This window comes from Nicotiana tomentosiformis, chromosome 8 (assembly GCF_000390325.3).
Source record: "Nicotiana tomentosiformis chromosome 8, ASM39032v3, whole genome shotgun sequence".
Lineage (NCBI taxonomy): Eukaryota > Viridiplantae > Streptophyta > Magnoliopsida > Solanales > Solanaceae > Nicotiana > Nicotiana tomentosiformis.
Window position 1 is genome coordinate 53,792,201 of NC_090819.1, and position 16,422 is coordinate 53,808,622.

At 39.7% G+C, this 16,422-nt stretch overlaps 1 protein-coding gene across 1 annotated transcript; it reads left to right on the forward strand.

The window, feature by feature from the left end:
• The first annotated feature begins 1,712 nt into the window (after positions 1–1,712).
• Positions 1,713–16,043, forward strand: LOC108946568 (uncharacterized). Its single transcript, XM_070183453.1, has 3 exons — positions 1,713–1,721; positions 4,077–4,226; positions 15,283–16,043. Exons 1-3 carry the CDS (start codon positions 1,713–1,715, stop codon positions 15,739–15,741), a joined length of 618 nt encoding a protein of 205 aa, XP_070039554.1. The 3' UTR covers positions 15,742–16,043.
• The last annotated feature ends 379 nt before the right edge of the window (positions 16,044–16,422 follow it).

The window sequence follows — 16,422 nt, forward strand, 5'->3', positions numbered from 1 at the left end:
CCCCCGGCATGAGAAGTGGTTGGTACGGCCTGAGCTGAAACCACCTAAGCCAGACCAGTGCAACTGTCAATATATGGGTTCATGCCTCCTGAAGGCCTGGAATCACAATGGGCATAGCTGGTGCCTGAGTTGGTCCCACTGGCTCAACTATATCTGGAACCTGCTCCGGAGCTGGAGCAACTGGTGGATCTGCAGGTGTTGCTCTAGCTGTTGTACGAGCTGCACCTAAACCCCTACCGCGGCCCCTACCACGACCTCGGCCTCTCGTGGCCCTAGCTGGTGGTACTGGTGGTTGTCCATCCTGTCCGGTAGCACATGTCTTCACCATCTGTGAGAGAATAAAATACAGAAGTTTAGTTACCAGAACCAACAAATTCGCACTACAAAAATACAAGAATGTGAAATTTCCTAAGGGTTCGGCAGCCTCCTGAAGATAAGTGCAGACGTCTCTGTACCGATCCGCAACACTCTACTAAACCTGCTTATGACTCGTGAGAGCTATATAACCTAGGCTCTGATACCAACTTGTCACGACCCAAAATCCTAACCTGTCGTGATGGCGCCTATCGTGGTATTAGGCAAGCCGACATTTATGAAATAACTCCAATACTTAACGAAAAATAGATTTAAAACAGTATAATGATAACAACTTCTCATAAACAGGATAGAGAATCCAAAATACAACGCGGAAATACCCAACATCGGGGTGTCACTGAGTACATGAGCATTTATACATCACAAGTCTGGAAAAGAAAACTGTCTAATATAGTCTGAAACTAAATACAATAAGCGAAAATGTAGGGAAGGAGAAACAAGGTCTGCAAAATGTCGGCAGCTACCTCGAAATCTCCAGAAGATCAACTGTGCACGGAAATCAACACCCACTATGTCCGAGAATACCTGAATCTGCACACGAAGTGCAGGATGTAGTATGAGTACAACCAACTCAGCAAGTAACAATACTAAATAAAGAATCGAAGGTAGTGATGAGCTTTATAGTTATAGTTCTATTACAGTAATTTTTTACATGGAAGGTAGGCATGCTTTCAAGTTCGACAATTAAGGCCAAAACAATAATTTCATGTCAAGTTCAACTGAAATAGAGTGTAATATCTTTCAGAATTTATCAAGACAGGAATACATGGCAGCTAAGTGCAACAAATATGAAATCAAATGCATCCTTTCGGGGCCACAATCACTCAGCCCTCACAGTCACTCAGCACTCGGCATTCGGCACTCGCACTTAGTAGGTATCTGCTCTTACTGGGGGTGTGTGCAGACTCTGGAGGGGCTCCTTCAGCCCAAGCGCTATAATCCGCACGGACAAATCAAGTGCTATAATATAATATCTGGATCCGCACGGACAACTCATGTGATATAGTATAATATCTGGATTCGCACGGACAACTCATGTGCTGCACGGACAACTCATGTGCTATAGTATAATACCTCACAATCAGGCCCTCGGCCTCACTCACTCATCAACCTGTCCAATCTCTTGGGCTCTCAGAACTCATAATAAGCGGCCCAGACAACAATGATATGATGCATCAAAAATGAACAATAGAGACAGAGATGTAATATACAAATAAACTGTGACTGAGTATAAAACAGTAATTTAGCAGATAATTCAACATGTACACGACCTCTGTGGGTTCCTACAATGACAACATGTAGTCTAAACATGATTTGTGGTTCAATTTCTCTAATACATGGAGAATGTACAGATAACAACAGATTATACAACTACACGGTTCCACGGAATTTGATCAAGTCGCAATTCTTACGGTGCACGCCCATACGCCCGTCACCTAGCATGTGCGTCACCTCAAAACCAAATACATGACACGAAATACGGGGGTTCGTACCCTCAAAACCAAATTTAGAACTGTTACTTACCTCAATCCGAGCAAATATCTACTCCAATACACCCTTGCCTCGGGAAACGGCCTTCGAATACCTCGAATCTAGGCATAAATAATGCGATATAATCAATACGGGCTAAAGGAATCACTCCATAAGAAAATGCTAAGTTATTAATCAAAATCAAAAATCGGCTCAAAACCCGGCCCCCGAGCCCACGTCTCGAAATTCGATAAAAGTCACAAAACCTGAAAGCGCGCTCAATCACGAGTCTACCCATATCAAATTTATCAAAAACCGACACCAAATCGTCATCAAAATCCCCAAATCAAACTCTCCAAATCCCTAGCCTCAAACTCCCAATCTACACCTTAAACTCACACCAACTAGGTGGAAAAATCGATGGGGAAGCAATATTATTGATCAAAATAAGTACAAGGGACTTACCTCAAGAATTCCCTCGAAAACCCCCTCAAAAATCACCTAAACCGTGCTTGAAATGTTTGAAATGAAGCCAAAATCGCGAACCCTTGTTTTAATAAGCAACCCAGGCTTTTCGCACCTGCGGCCCTATATCCGCACCTGCGAAACCGCTTCTGTGGTAATTCCTCCGCTTCTGCGGAAATCACTTTAGTCCCCCAGGCCTGCATTTGCGCTCCAGGTTCCGCACCTGTGGAGGCTCTTCTGCAGCCTTCTACCTACTTCTGCGTAAACAAGCCCCTCTCTCAATTTCGCATATGTGGAGCCTCGCTCGCACCTGCGGGCTCGCCGATGCGGTTAACCCCTCACACTTGCGCCCTGCCCAGGCCAGGCCAGCTCCGCTTCTGCGTAAAACAAACCGCATCTGCGACATCGTAGGTGCAGAACTGACCTCACACCTGTGACCTCTGCTCACCTCCTCCCTGGCCGCTTCTGCGAGATCGCACCTACGATCCCCACTCCGCTGGTGCAATTACACCAGAAGCTGGTGGGCTTCAGCACTTCCCTCAAACTTCAAATCGATCCGTTAATTATCCGAAATCAACCCGAGGCCCCCGGTACCTCAACCAAATATACCAACGGGTCCTAAAACACGATACAAACTTAGTCGATTCTTCAAACCACCTCGAACGACATCAAAAATACGAATCGCATATAGATTCAAGCCTAATGAACTTTGAACTTCCAATTTCTACAAACGATACCGAAACCTATCAAATCACATCAGATTGATCTCAAATTTTGCACACAAGTCACAAATGATGCCACGGACTTACTCCAACTCCCGAAATCGGAATACGACCCTGATATCCAAAAGTCCACTCTCGGTCAAACATTTTCAAAATTTAACTTTCGCCATTTCAAGCCTAATTCCACTACGGACCTCCAAATCAAAATTCGGACACGCTCCTAAGTCCAAAATCACCTAACGGAGCTAACGGAATCATCAAAACTCCGTTCCAGATTAATTTACTCAAAGATCAACACCCGGTCAATCGTTTCAACTTAAGCTTTCCACCTTGAGACTAAGTGTCTCATTTCATTCTGAATTCACTCCGGACCTGAACCGACTAACCCGGCAAGTCACATAATAGCTATAAAGTATAAAATGAGTAGTAAATGGGGAAATGGTGCTACAACTCTCAAAACGACCGATCGGGTCGTTACAAGAAGTTGTATATCTATCACTCTGCCCATACTACCTTACTGCTAGCTATCTTTCTACTTATTCTAATTACTGATTGCTATTATATATTGTGCTTCTTTCTCATGTTCATTAAGTAGAATTTTATTAAGCTTCATTCTGTTGTTGCAAATACGTCATCCCCATGTTCCAAAAATCTCCAATGTCGAAAATCACTCTTTGAAGGGGAAGAATGAATTATTAATCTAACTTGACTGTTGTTATAGAGTATAGACTATAACTGTTGCCAATGTTATTTAGATGAAAATGAAGAAAACTAAACCTCTGAATTACTACTATGAATATGGACAGCGTTGTTTTCTTTAGCTTCTAAAGTTCTTCAAGTTTCTGCTTCCCATATAGTCCACATAATTGTCCAGTTATATCGATAATTTCCTAGCTTTCTATCTTCCAAGTTCAGACTAAACTGGTAATATAATTTGTATTTGTGATTCTCTGTAACTTCTTTTCCTAAACTTTTCCTAATTTATTCAGCTTCTTATTATCTAAGCTAGCTTTTCATTTGGGATCATGCCATCTTCTACTATAGTATTATTTTCATCCTTTTAAAAATAAATTGTTTTTTGTATGGGCTGTTGAAAAGGGTCGAGACCCAACACCAAGTGAGATACATTTGTACGTCCATATACATGGGCATGATGAAAAATCTTTTCTTGATGAGAAAGCTCGAATCGTGCATGTAAGTCCAATATTTTATAATCTTATTTACTACAATGTAAAAAGAGATGAATTAGTGTAATTTAGAGTGTGCTTGGACAAAAATTGTGTTTTCAGAAACTGTTGATTGTTCTGTATGATGCATTGTAACTTATGCATCCACAAAATGGTGTTCTATAAGTTTGGTAGATGATGACTTTTTGCTCGCACTACCACACCAGATTCTTTTGTGCCCTTTCGCCTTCTCAACTAACTTGTACATCATATGGCTTGCACTATTTATTAACTTTAATTGTTTTTATGTCAAAGATATTGGTTAATATATCGGTTTATGTTATATATATTACGGAGTTATATTTTCTTATGTAAAGACCAGATAAGCCATATGTGTTTTAGTTGAGAAGAGTGCATTCAAACTTGAATCTTAATTTGTAAATAGATTCTTACTTTCACTAATGTTGGATATGCAGTGATATTTGGTTAAAATTCTATATTTTTAGTGCATTACTTACCTTACATTTTGGTGCTTTAATGCTAAACTATACTATATTAGTACTTAATTGAGTCTATTTTATGTGTAGGTACATTGAAGACGAAATTGGGAGCAAAGTAGAGATTCTATGTATATTTTATGCACTACAAAAATAAAGTATGATTATTTAATTAGTAGGTATTTAATTACAAAGGAAGACAAAAGTGTAACCAATGCAAAAGAAGAAAAACAAAAAGAAGAAAGGCAAGGATTTTGGAAAGGAAAAAAAAAAGAAACGTGAAATGCAAAAAAGTTAAGTTAAGCAACAGAAAGTTGAAACAAATCAGCAAAGAAGCAGCAGGCGTAGCGAGATGCAATTCTCGCGATAGAGCATGCGACGCAAGCTTTCTATCTCACGTTTGACAGTGTGACGCTAGGCCTAAAGCGAGGAGGAGCTCGCTACAGAGCTTGCGAGGCACAGTGTACAGTGAGACGAGGCATGAGTTTTGCCTCGCGAGGCGAGGCCTGTGGGGAGCGTGCTTTGGATTTTTAAAGCCTAGTTCGTCTCCTATTTGGTTTTGGAATTGGTTGGTCTCTTTCCTACACATATAAATAGTGATTAAACACCATTTTTGGAGGAGTTTTGCGACCGGAGGCAAAAACATCACGTGGACAACTTTTGGAGGAGAAAATTATAGAGTTCTTCATCCCTTTATCTTTTCCTTGTAATTTATTTATGCAAAATACTTGAAAATTTGTTACCACAAACATGAGCGGCTAAAATCCATAGTTCTGGGGTTGTGATTTAGCCATGAATATTGTTGTTTTACGTTGACTTAACCTTGATTACAATTCACTAATATATGATTGTTTCTTCAATTTTATTATTAATTGCTTAATTGTCTGGCCAGTAGTTAGGTTCTATTTACTATCTATGTTATGCTTGGGAAAGCCATGTTTAGATTAGAGAAGAATTGAAGAGAGTATGATCTTAACTCTTAGGGGGGGCGGATTTGTGGTTAGGATTGGAATATACCTAGTCACCATGCTTAATTAAATATCGTAATCTTAATGCGTTCTTGATAGATTGATTTCATAGAAATATAGGCGTTAATCTATTTTGAATAGGCGAGTAGTACTTCAGGAGAAGGCTATGAGAGCAATTGTTTGATTAATTAGCAACCATGAGTGAATTGTATGAAAGGGAGAGTTAACAAGAACACAATAGGATTGGTGAATCGATCACAACCCTGGAATATTTGTCTCTACTTAATACACCACAATTATTTTACTACTTGATAATTTAGTTACTACTTAGAATTATAGTTTAGTATAATCACATTCTTGAACTCGATTTTGGCTTGACTCAATAACAATCTTGGTGATTGAGCAACAAGTTTTTGGCGTCGTTGCCGGGGACTTGAATATCGACTACTTTCTAATTTTTGCTTTAATTGTTTATTTCGTCAAGTTTAACATTACTTAATTGTTGCTCTGATCTCAGGAACTTTGATTGAATGCGTAGGGTCAGAAGCCAGGACAGACTTCAAGGCTTTGACCCCGAACCTGAGAGAACATTTCATAGGAGGTTGAGGGAAGCAAGGGATACAAATAATCTTCAGGCACTCGTTCAATTTCCTGTGAACATGGCAGAGGAGAAACACATGGTTGTTCAGGAGGTTGCGATGCCTAGCATAGCTAATATCACCTCCAGCATTGTGAAGCCCAGAATCACTGGGCACTTTGAGCTGAAACAGAGCATGATCCAGCTAATTCATGCGAATGGGCAGTTTATGGGTCTTCCACAAGAGGATCCACAACAGCATATCCTGAACTTCTTGGAGATTAGTGATACGTATATCACTAATGGGGTCACTCCAGACTATGTAAGGCTCACACTTTTCCCATTCCCTCTGTTGGGCGAAGCAAAGCGATGGCTAAAGGCAGAACCAGCTAATTCTATTACATCATGGAATAATTCGGAAAGGAAATTTTTGGCAAGGTTCTTCCTTTCAGGCAAAACTGCAAAGATCAGAAGTGAGATAGTCGCCTTCAAACAGAAAGCGGGGGAGTATACTCAGCTTAGGAGAGGTTCAAGGGGCTGCTCAGAGATTGTCCTCATCATAATCAGACAAACGAAGTGTTAGCTCACACTTTCATAGAAGGGCTACATCTTGAGACAAAAATTATGGTAGATGCTGCAGCTGGAGGTCAAGTGTTGGAGAAAAGTATTGACGAGATATATGCATTATTGAACAAATTCTTCAAAAGCAATTCGGATTGGCAAGGAAAAATGGGCAGACACACGGTGCAAAAATCTGCAGGGGTTCTCGAGTTAGATGTCGTCTCGGCATTATCAGCGCAGATTTCTACACTGACCAACCAAGTCAATCAGATGACCTTGGTTATTAACAAGCAACAAGTTCAACCAGTGCAACAGGTTCAAGTGTTTTGTGAAGTGCGTGGAGAGGGTCACACGAGCGACTTATGCCCAGTTAATCCAGAGTCTATCTGCTTTATGGGTAATGCAAATAGGGTCTAGACACACCAATATGGGAACACTTACAATCCCAACTGGAGGAACCACCCAAACTTCTCTTGGGGTGGAAATCAAGGTGCTCAAAATCAATACCGACCACAAGCCCCTCAACAACAATATAGACCACCTCAGGCTGAACAACAGGCAAACTCAACAAATCACATTGAGGAAATGATGAAGAAATTAATGGCTGACCAGCAAGCCCACACCGCAGAGATGATAAAGAAAGTGATGGTTGACCAGCAGGCCCAAGTCGCAGTAATGAAATATTTGGAGCTCCAAATAGGACAACTTGCCAGTGCCCAAAATACTCGACCTGTTGGAGCTCTTCCAAGTGACACTGAGGCTAATCCGAAGGCATCTATTAATGTTGTCTCATTGAGAAATGGGAGATAATTAGAAGAAGTCTAGTCGAAAAAGAGAAAATAAGTGACCTTTAATGAGAAGTCGGCCACTATAGAGTCAGAATCAGAAAAATCAAAGGAGTCTGAGAAGCCAGCTGAAGAGGCGGTGGCTAAGAAATCTCTACCATTAGTTGCGAGGCCACCACCTTTGTTCCCTCAAAGATTGCAGAAAGTGAAGGATAATGACGCGTATAAAAAATTTCTTTATATTTTGAAGCAGGTGCAAATAAATATTCAACTGGTAGACATCCTGCAAGAAGTACCCAAATATGCAAAATACATCAAGGACATAGTGGCAAATAAAAGGAGGCTGACTGAATTCGAGACTGTGGCACTCACTGAGGAATGTAGCTCTAGAATCCAAAGCAAGATACCTTAGAAATGGAAGGATCCAGGTAGTTTCACTATCCAAATATCGATTGGTAAGCAGCAGTCGGGCGTGCTTTGTGTGATCTTGGAGTGAGCATCAATCTGATGCCGCTATCTGTGTTCAGACAGTTGGGTTTGGCTGAGCCGCGCCCAACAACGGTAATATTATAGTTGGCTGATCGCTCCCTTGCTCATCCAGAATGAGTGATTGAAGATGTGTTAGTTCAAGTGGGTTCTTTCATATTCCCTGCTGATTTCATTATCTTGGACTACGAGCCTGATCAGGAAGTCCCATTTACTTTGGGGCGTCCATTCTTGGCCACAGGCCGAGATATTATTGATGTATGCGAAGGAAAGATGACGATGAGAGTAAGTGATCAAGTGGAAGTATTTAATGTGTACAAAGCACTCAGTTTACCAGCTCACTATGAAGAGCTATCCATGATTTCTGTAGTGGAAAGCAATGCTATGTCATTGGTGCCTTATATGAGTCCCATAGATCCTCTTGAACGAGCTTTGATTGGGAATGGAGAAGACATTGAAGATAAGATGATGGGAGAAATTGAACAAGTACTTGATACATCATGCAATTATGTCCATGGGTTTGGGAAGTTTGAGGAGTTGGGCAGGCCTGTTACTCTGACTCTTCCTAAGCCATCTATTGAAGAAGCTCCAAAGCTAGAATTAAAGCCCCTTCCAGCACATCTGCGCTATGCTTATTTGGGAAACTCTGAAACATTGCCAGTAATTATCTCATCCAGCCTGACTAATATACAAGAAGAAAAATTGCTCAGAGTACTTCGCGAGCATAAAAAGGCTATAGGGTGGACAATTGCTGACATCAAAGGAATCAGTCCATCGTTTTGCATGCATAAAATCTTTCTGGAAGATGGACACCGCCCCAGTGTTGAGAAGCAGAGGAGATTGAATCCTATCATGAAAGAAGCCGTGAAAAAGGAAGTAATTAAGTGGCTCGATGTAGGTATCAGTTTTCCCATCTCTGACAGCAACTGGGTAAGCCCAGTACAATGTGTGCCTAAAAAGGGAGGGATGACTGTGGTTGAGAATGAAAAAAATGAGATAATTCCTACTCGCATTGTGACGGGGTGGAGAGTTTGCATTGATTACAGAAAGCTCAACAAAGCAACCCGCAAGGACCACTTCCCGCTTCCATTCATTGACCAAATGTTGGACAGATTAGTGGGGCATGATTATTATTGCTTCCTTGATGGTTATTCGGGGTACAACCAGATCGTCATATGCCAGAGGATCAAGAGAAGACCACTTTTACTTGTCCTTATGGCACTTTCGCCTTCGAGCGCATGTCGTTTGGTCTCTATAATGCACCAACTACTTTCTAGAGATGCATGATGGCTATTTTCACCGACATGGTAGAAAAATTTGTGGAAGTTTTTATGAATGATTTTTCAGTCTTTGGGTCGTCTTATGATGATTGTTTGAAGAATTTGAGCAAGGTGTTGGCCCGTTGTGAAGAAACAAATCTGGTATTGAATTGAAAAAAGTGTCATTTTATGGTGCAGGAAGGCATCGTGTTGGGTCACAGAGTGTCTAGGAGCGACTTTGAAGTTGATAAGGCGAAAGTGGAGGCGATTGAAAAATTACCTCCACCCATTTCTGTGAAGGGTGTCCGACGTTTCTTGGGACACGCGGGATTCTATCGACGCTTTATTAAAGATTTTTCTAAAATTGCTACTCCTTTGTGCATGTTGCTTGAAAAAGATGTGACTTTTAATTTTGACGACGCCTGCCTGAAAGCATTCGAAGAGCTCAAAAAGAAGCTTGTGGTTGCTCCCATTATTGTCGCACCGGATTGGTCCTTACCATTTGAGCTTATGTGTGATGCAAGTGACCATGCTATTGGGGCAGTGTTAGGCCAGAGGAAGGACAAAATATTTTATTTCATCTACTATGCGAGTAAGACTCTTGATGATGCGCAGCTAAATTACACCACCACTGAAAAGGAGTTGTTAGCTGTGGTGTGGGCCTTTGAGAAATTTCGAGCATACTTGGTGGGAACAAAAGTCATAGTCCATACCGATCATGCAGCAATCAGGTATCTATTTACAAATAAGGAATCTAAGGCTAGATTGATGCATTGGGTTTTATTGTTGCAGGAATTTGATGTGGAAATACGAGATCGAAAGGGCACAAAGAACCAAGTAGTTGACCATCTATCAAGGCTAGAAAATCACAACCGCGGGGAGGAGGATGGCCAGATTAAAGAAGTATTTCCTGATCAGCAACTTCTGGCTATCACCCAAGACCCTCTCCCATGGTACGCGGACTATGTGAATTATCTGGTGAGCGGGGTACTTCCTCCTGAAATTGAATCTGAAGCAAGAAAGAGGTTTCTACATGAAGTGAACTTCTACTATTGGGATGAGCCATATTTGTACAAGCAGCCTGCTGACCAAATGATGAGGAGATGCATACCTGAAAAGGAGGTTGAACTAGTGTTGTATGATTGTCATGCATCACCCTATGGGGGCCATCATGGAGGCGATAGAACAGCTGCAAAGGTATTATAATCCGGTTTATTTTGGCCAACATTATTCAAGGATGCCCATGCATTTGTTAAGAAGTGTGAACAGTATCAGAGAACAGGAACAATCACAAAGAGGCATGAGATGCCTTTGAATAACATCCTGGAGATCGAGATTTTTGATGTGTGGGGAATAGATTTTATGGGACCATTCCCATTGTCCAGAGGAAACAAATACATTTTGCTAGCAGTTGACTACGTGTCAAAATGGGTAGAGGCGATCGTATTGCCAACGAATAATGCCATGGTGGTAGCCGCGTTTGTGAAAAAGAACATATTTTCGAGATTCGGGACTCCGCGTGCTTTGATTAGCGATGAAGGGACATACTTTTGCAATCGGTAGTTGAATAACCTTCTAGCTAAATATAGAGTCCGCCATAGAGTTGCGACAACATATCATCTTCAAACAAGTGGACAAGTTGAGGTGTCTAATAGAGAAATAAAACAAATCTTAGAGAAGACGGTGAGTGTGAATAGAAAAGATTGGGCTGCAAAGTTAGATGATGCCTTGTGAGCATATAGAACTGCATACAAAACGCCAATTGGGGCTTCATTGTATAGGCTAGTTTATGGGAAGGCATGTCACTTGCCTGTCGAACTTGAACACAAAGCATATTAGGCCATTAAGAAGTTAAATATGGACCTTGAAACCGCGGGCGAGAAAAGACTCTTGCAGTTGAATGAGTTAGATGAGTTCAGGCTGCACTCTTATGAAAATGCTAAGCTTTACAAAGAAAAGACAAAAAGATGGCATGACAAGCATATCAAACCGCGTCACTTCAAGCCAGGCCAACATGTATTATTATTCAATTCTAGACTAAAGCTATTTCCCGGGAAGTTAAAATCGATATGGTTAGGCCCGTTTGAGGTAGTGAGAGTCACTCCTAATGGTGCAATTGTGCTGCGAGCTTTGAATGGTGAAAGAACATTTTTGGTGAATGGACACAGAGTAAAGCATTATTGGGGAGGAATAATTGATCGTGAGAAGATCAAGGTTGTACTCGCTGATGAGTAAGCGAGATTCTGCATCGTGCCGCGACGTTAAATCAGGCGCTTGTTGGGAGAAAACCCAGCTTTACTGCTTTTTTTATTTTTATTTTTATCTTATTATTGTTGTAGTGTCTGTTTTTGTTTTGTAGGATTATAAGCATAGGAGGAAAAGCCATTGGAAAAGTGCAAAAGCGAGCTAGATTGTGAGAACTAAGTGTGGGTTCAAACAAAGGACCATGCCTGGGGGAAGTCTGAGTACCCGTGAGCCGCTATTGCTTCGTCCTTTGGCCTTTTAGGGAGTTTCTTGTCCACTCTCATTATTGTTTTGCTTTATGTGTGCATTGGGGATACTGCACTCTTTTAAGTGTGGAGCGAGAGAATTCTCTAGATAATTAGTAGTAGGATGTTAGAAAAATATTAATTTTTCATTTTTGTTTTCATAGTTGTGTAGTATTTTAGGAGCTATGAAAATTCGAAAAAAAAAACGAAAAAATTAGAAAACTTTGACTTCTCCCGACGATAGATCGCATTTGACAGGTGTCTTGAGGGATTTAAGTCTAAGGAAAAAGGACAAAAAGATTTTCTTTTGTTAGGTAGTGTAATAATTCCCTTTTGGTTTTTCTTTGTGCCACGGTTCTTTTACAAGGGTTTTGTTTGAACCGGGTGTAGGTAGTTTAATTTTTTTAGGAGTAGGAGCCACTGTGAGATGAATGAAATTGGAGCAATATCTCTTAACTTTGTTAAACCTTGAGAATAGTGAGTACTTTGGTTGTGATGCTTAGACTCAGTTTTTGACTCTTGTATAAGTACCTTAAATTATATGATCTTAACTTTGCTTAACTGCTTTGACTAGAGTGTCTTCATGAGTCCAATCCTGAGTGAGTTATGTGCCATGTGTGTGTAAGGTTTATGTTTTATTTTGTGCAGTGCATTTGATTTCTAGAACTTGCCCCGTGTATTTGCAAAGCGAAATAGTAGTGTTGTTCAGTCTTGAAAGTGATATAGGCGTTTCTTTGTTGAGCCAGATATATATAGTTTACCCGCCTAATTATTATGTATCGTAGTTAACCCCTTTGAGCCTGTAATCCTGTTTCTTTGGCAACCATATTACAAGTCTTATCCATTTGTTTGAAGTAACCGTCTATTTGAACCTTTTCACCTCTCGTGAGCACTTGAATTATTATGAACTTTGTAAAAGTTAAAGTGTGGGGTGGTTGGTTTGGCTTTTGAGTGAAACTAATGAAATAAGGAGAAAGGTGCACTGTTTTGAAAAAAATAAAAGCCACTTGAATTAAGAAAGAAAGAAAGGAAACAAATAGTTGAATTGCTGTGAAACAATATTCCTTGATAGTGGTGGCTCTTGATGTAATTGTGCTTAAAGAAGTATGGAGTTAATATACATTGATGTGAAGGTGGAGTTATGGCTTGACATTAGTGTGGGGTTTAAATGTTAAAGTGCTTATGGAGGTGTAGTCACCCTTATATCCAAATGTATCATACCCGACCCGCACCCTACATTACAATCAATTAAAGTCCTACTTGATCCTAGACTGAATGATCTCGATTAGTAGAGTAGTACACTACGGGCAAGCCTATGGTGCATCTTTTGTGGCATATGAATGTTATTTCTGAGAGTGAGTGAATTTCTTTCTATCCCGAGTTCCTAATTGTTCTTAAATTTCACTGTGTGTAGAATTACTCTCTTTTGTTGTGTGAGGGCACTTGATTCATGAAGGAAAGGTAATGTTATTGACCTCTATATTAGAGTAAGTGAGTGAGTTGTGAATAATGCATGGTACTTGCGAGTCAAATTTTGAGGTGAAGATGTTACACCCTTGTGTTTAGTCTATTTTAAAGATTTTTGGTGTGATGAGTTATGAGAATTGTTTAAAAAGGTCGTGTCTATATAAAGTGTAGTTTGATTGCTCGAGGACAAGCAGCGTTTAAGTGTGGGATAGTGATATTGGCTATAGTTCCATATTTTTAGTGCATTACTTACCTTATATTTTGGTGCTTTAATGCTAAACTATACTATATTTGTGCTTAATTGAGTCTATTTTATGTGTAGGTATATTGAAAACGAAATTGGGAGCAAAGTAAAAATTTTATGTGTATTTTATACACTACAAGAATGAAGTATGATTGTTTAATTAGTAGGTATTTAATTACAAAGGAAGACAAAAGTGTAACCAATGCAAAAGAAGAAAAAAAAAAAAGAAACAAGGCAAGGATTTTGGAAAGGAAAACAAAAAGAAACGTGAAATGCAAAAGTTAAGTTGAGCAACAGAAAGTTGAAACAAATCAGCAAAGAAGCAGCAGGCGTAGCGAGATGCAATTCTCGCGATAGAGCATGCGACGCAAGCTTTCTATCTCGCGTTTGACAGTGTGACGCGAGGCCTAAAGCGAGGAGGAGCTCGTTACAGATCTTGCAAGGCACAGTATACAGCGAGACGAGGCGTGCGTTTTGCCTCGCAAGGCGAGGCCCGTGGCGAGCGTGTTCTGGATTTTTAAAGTCCATTTCATCTCCTATTTGGTTTTGGACTTGGTTATTTTATTTAGGTCTCCTCCCTACACATATAAATAGTGATTAAACACCATTTTTGGAGGAGTTTTGCGACCGGAGGCAAGAACATCACGTGAACAACTTTTGGAGGAGAAAATCATAGAGTTCTTCATCCCTTTATTTTTTCCTTGTAATTTATTTATGCAAAATACTTGGAAAATTGTTAGCACGAACATAAGTGGCTAAAACCTATAATTCTGGGGTTGTGATTTAGCCATGAATATTGTTGTTTTACATTGACTTAACCTTGATTACAATTTACTAATATATGGTTGTTTCTTCAATTTTGTGATTAATTGCTTAATTGTCTAGCCAGCAGTTAGGTTCTATTTACTATCTATGCTATGCTTGGGAAAACCATGTTTAGATTAGAGAAGAATTGAAGAAAGCATGATCTTAACTCTTAGGGGGGGCGGATTTGTGGTTAGGATAGGAATATAGCTAGTCACTGTGCTTAATTAAATATCGTAATCTTAATGCGTTCTTGATAGATTGATTTCATAGGAATATAGGCATTAATCTATTTTGAATAGGCGAGTAGTACTTCGGGAGAAGGCTATGAGAGCAATTGTTCGATTAATTAGCAACCATGAGTGAATTGTATGAAAGGGAGAGTTAACTAAAACACAATAGAATTGGTGAATCGATCACAACCCTGGAATATTTGTATCTACTAAATACACCACAATTATTTTACTACTTGATAATTTAGTTACTACTTAGAATTATAGTTTAGTATAATCACATTTTTGAACTCGATTTTGGCTTGACTGAATAACAATTTTGGTGATTTTAGTGGGTAGTTGATACAAGTCTCGGTGGATTCGACACTCGACTTATCATTTTATTACTTGTACGACCACGTATATTTGCATTTGCGTTTGGGAGCAACATGCAGCTTGCAAATACTAATTGCGCTTGAATTAGTTGTACCAATTTTATTATTGTCATCATATAGTATTTGCATTAGTTCATCTAACAAGCGAAGCAACAAAAAGAACACGACAACTCTTCCAAGCTCTAGCTTAACTTCTTGAGAGGACTGTTTCAGTCTACAGTCATGTAAGGTTATAGCTTAATTTTCCATTATTAGGATGTTGTATATAAAGATTAGATTAATTAAATGCTCAACATTTTTGACTATTTTAATTTTACTACTTATTACACCTCTTTTACAGGAAAGGTATCTGGCAATATTACGGGAACAAACACAAACTCAATCTGATATTGATCAATGTAAAGCATATTACGAAGTCGCGGGAGGGGAAAAGAAGAGAAGAGTATATGGTCTTGGATCTCAAGCAAAATGCTACTATGGGCCGAATCTTCGTGGCTCTTCTGGATCAGATGCTTCATCATCAATACCACATTCGAGTGCTCAATCAGAATCAATAGGGAACCTGGATGAGTTAGTGATGCGCTTGATTCCTGCACTAACACAGCACATAGTTCCTGTGCTAACTGATCACATGCTTCCAGTATTGACCGAGCGGGTGCGTGAAATGAATTCGTCACCCTCACATCAGCCTACTTCTACTGACCACCCATCAGATGTGGTACCAATAGTTCATGCTCTTACTACTGCTACTGTTCATGGGGTTCATCCATCAGCTTTAGATGATGACCTTAACCCCTAAGGCTCGTATTTAGAAGCTTTTTGGTTTGAACTTTATTGTTGGTGTTAGGGATAATTCGAACTTAACTGTATTAGCTATATTCATTTTGATATCATTTTGGACCTTGAAGTATGTTAATTTATATGAATTTAAGTTATTATTAAGGATATCTAATAATTTACATACAAAGTGCATGAGCAGAGAAAATTTAAAATGTTAAATAAAAAATATCTAAAAGGGAAAAATATAACGACAGATTGCAATGGATATTTTTCGTAACAAAAATAAATATATAAAATAACATTGCGACAGATTGCAACAGACGATTTTGGTCTCCAAATGCAAAGATGAAATGACTCAAAATATTAGCGACGGATTAGCGATCGACTTTCTGTCGCAAAAGTATACCAACGAAGAAATGCATTACCAATTTAGCGACACAATTTCCTAATATTGCGACGGAAATTCTGTCGCTAACTGTAGCAACGGATAGTGTTCGTTGCTAGAACGTCGCTAATATTGCAATGGATTCCATTTTTCCATCGCGAACAGCTTAGTAACAAGCAAATCAGCAACAGATGGTAATCCGTCGGTAATCTGTTGCTAATCCTGCTTAGCGACGAAAAAGGCTCTTTAGCGACGGATTTCGTCCGTCGTTAAATGCTGTTCTTTTTGTAGTGTTGGCAAAGCGTGTTCACTACC

Excerpts from the sequence above, each read along its gene's own strand:
- LOC108946568 (XM_070183453.1), top strand. Across the intron at positions 4,227-15,282 it reads AGAAAGCTCGAATCGTGCAT|GAAAGGTATCTGGCAATATT; the intron begins GTAAGTCCAATA and ends CCTCTTTTACAG.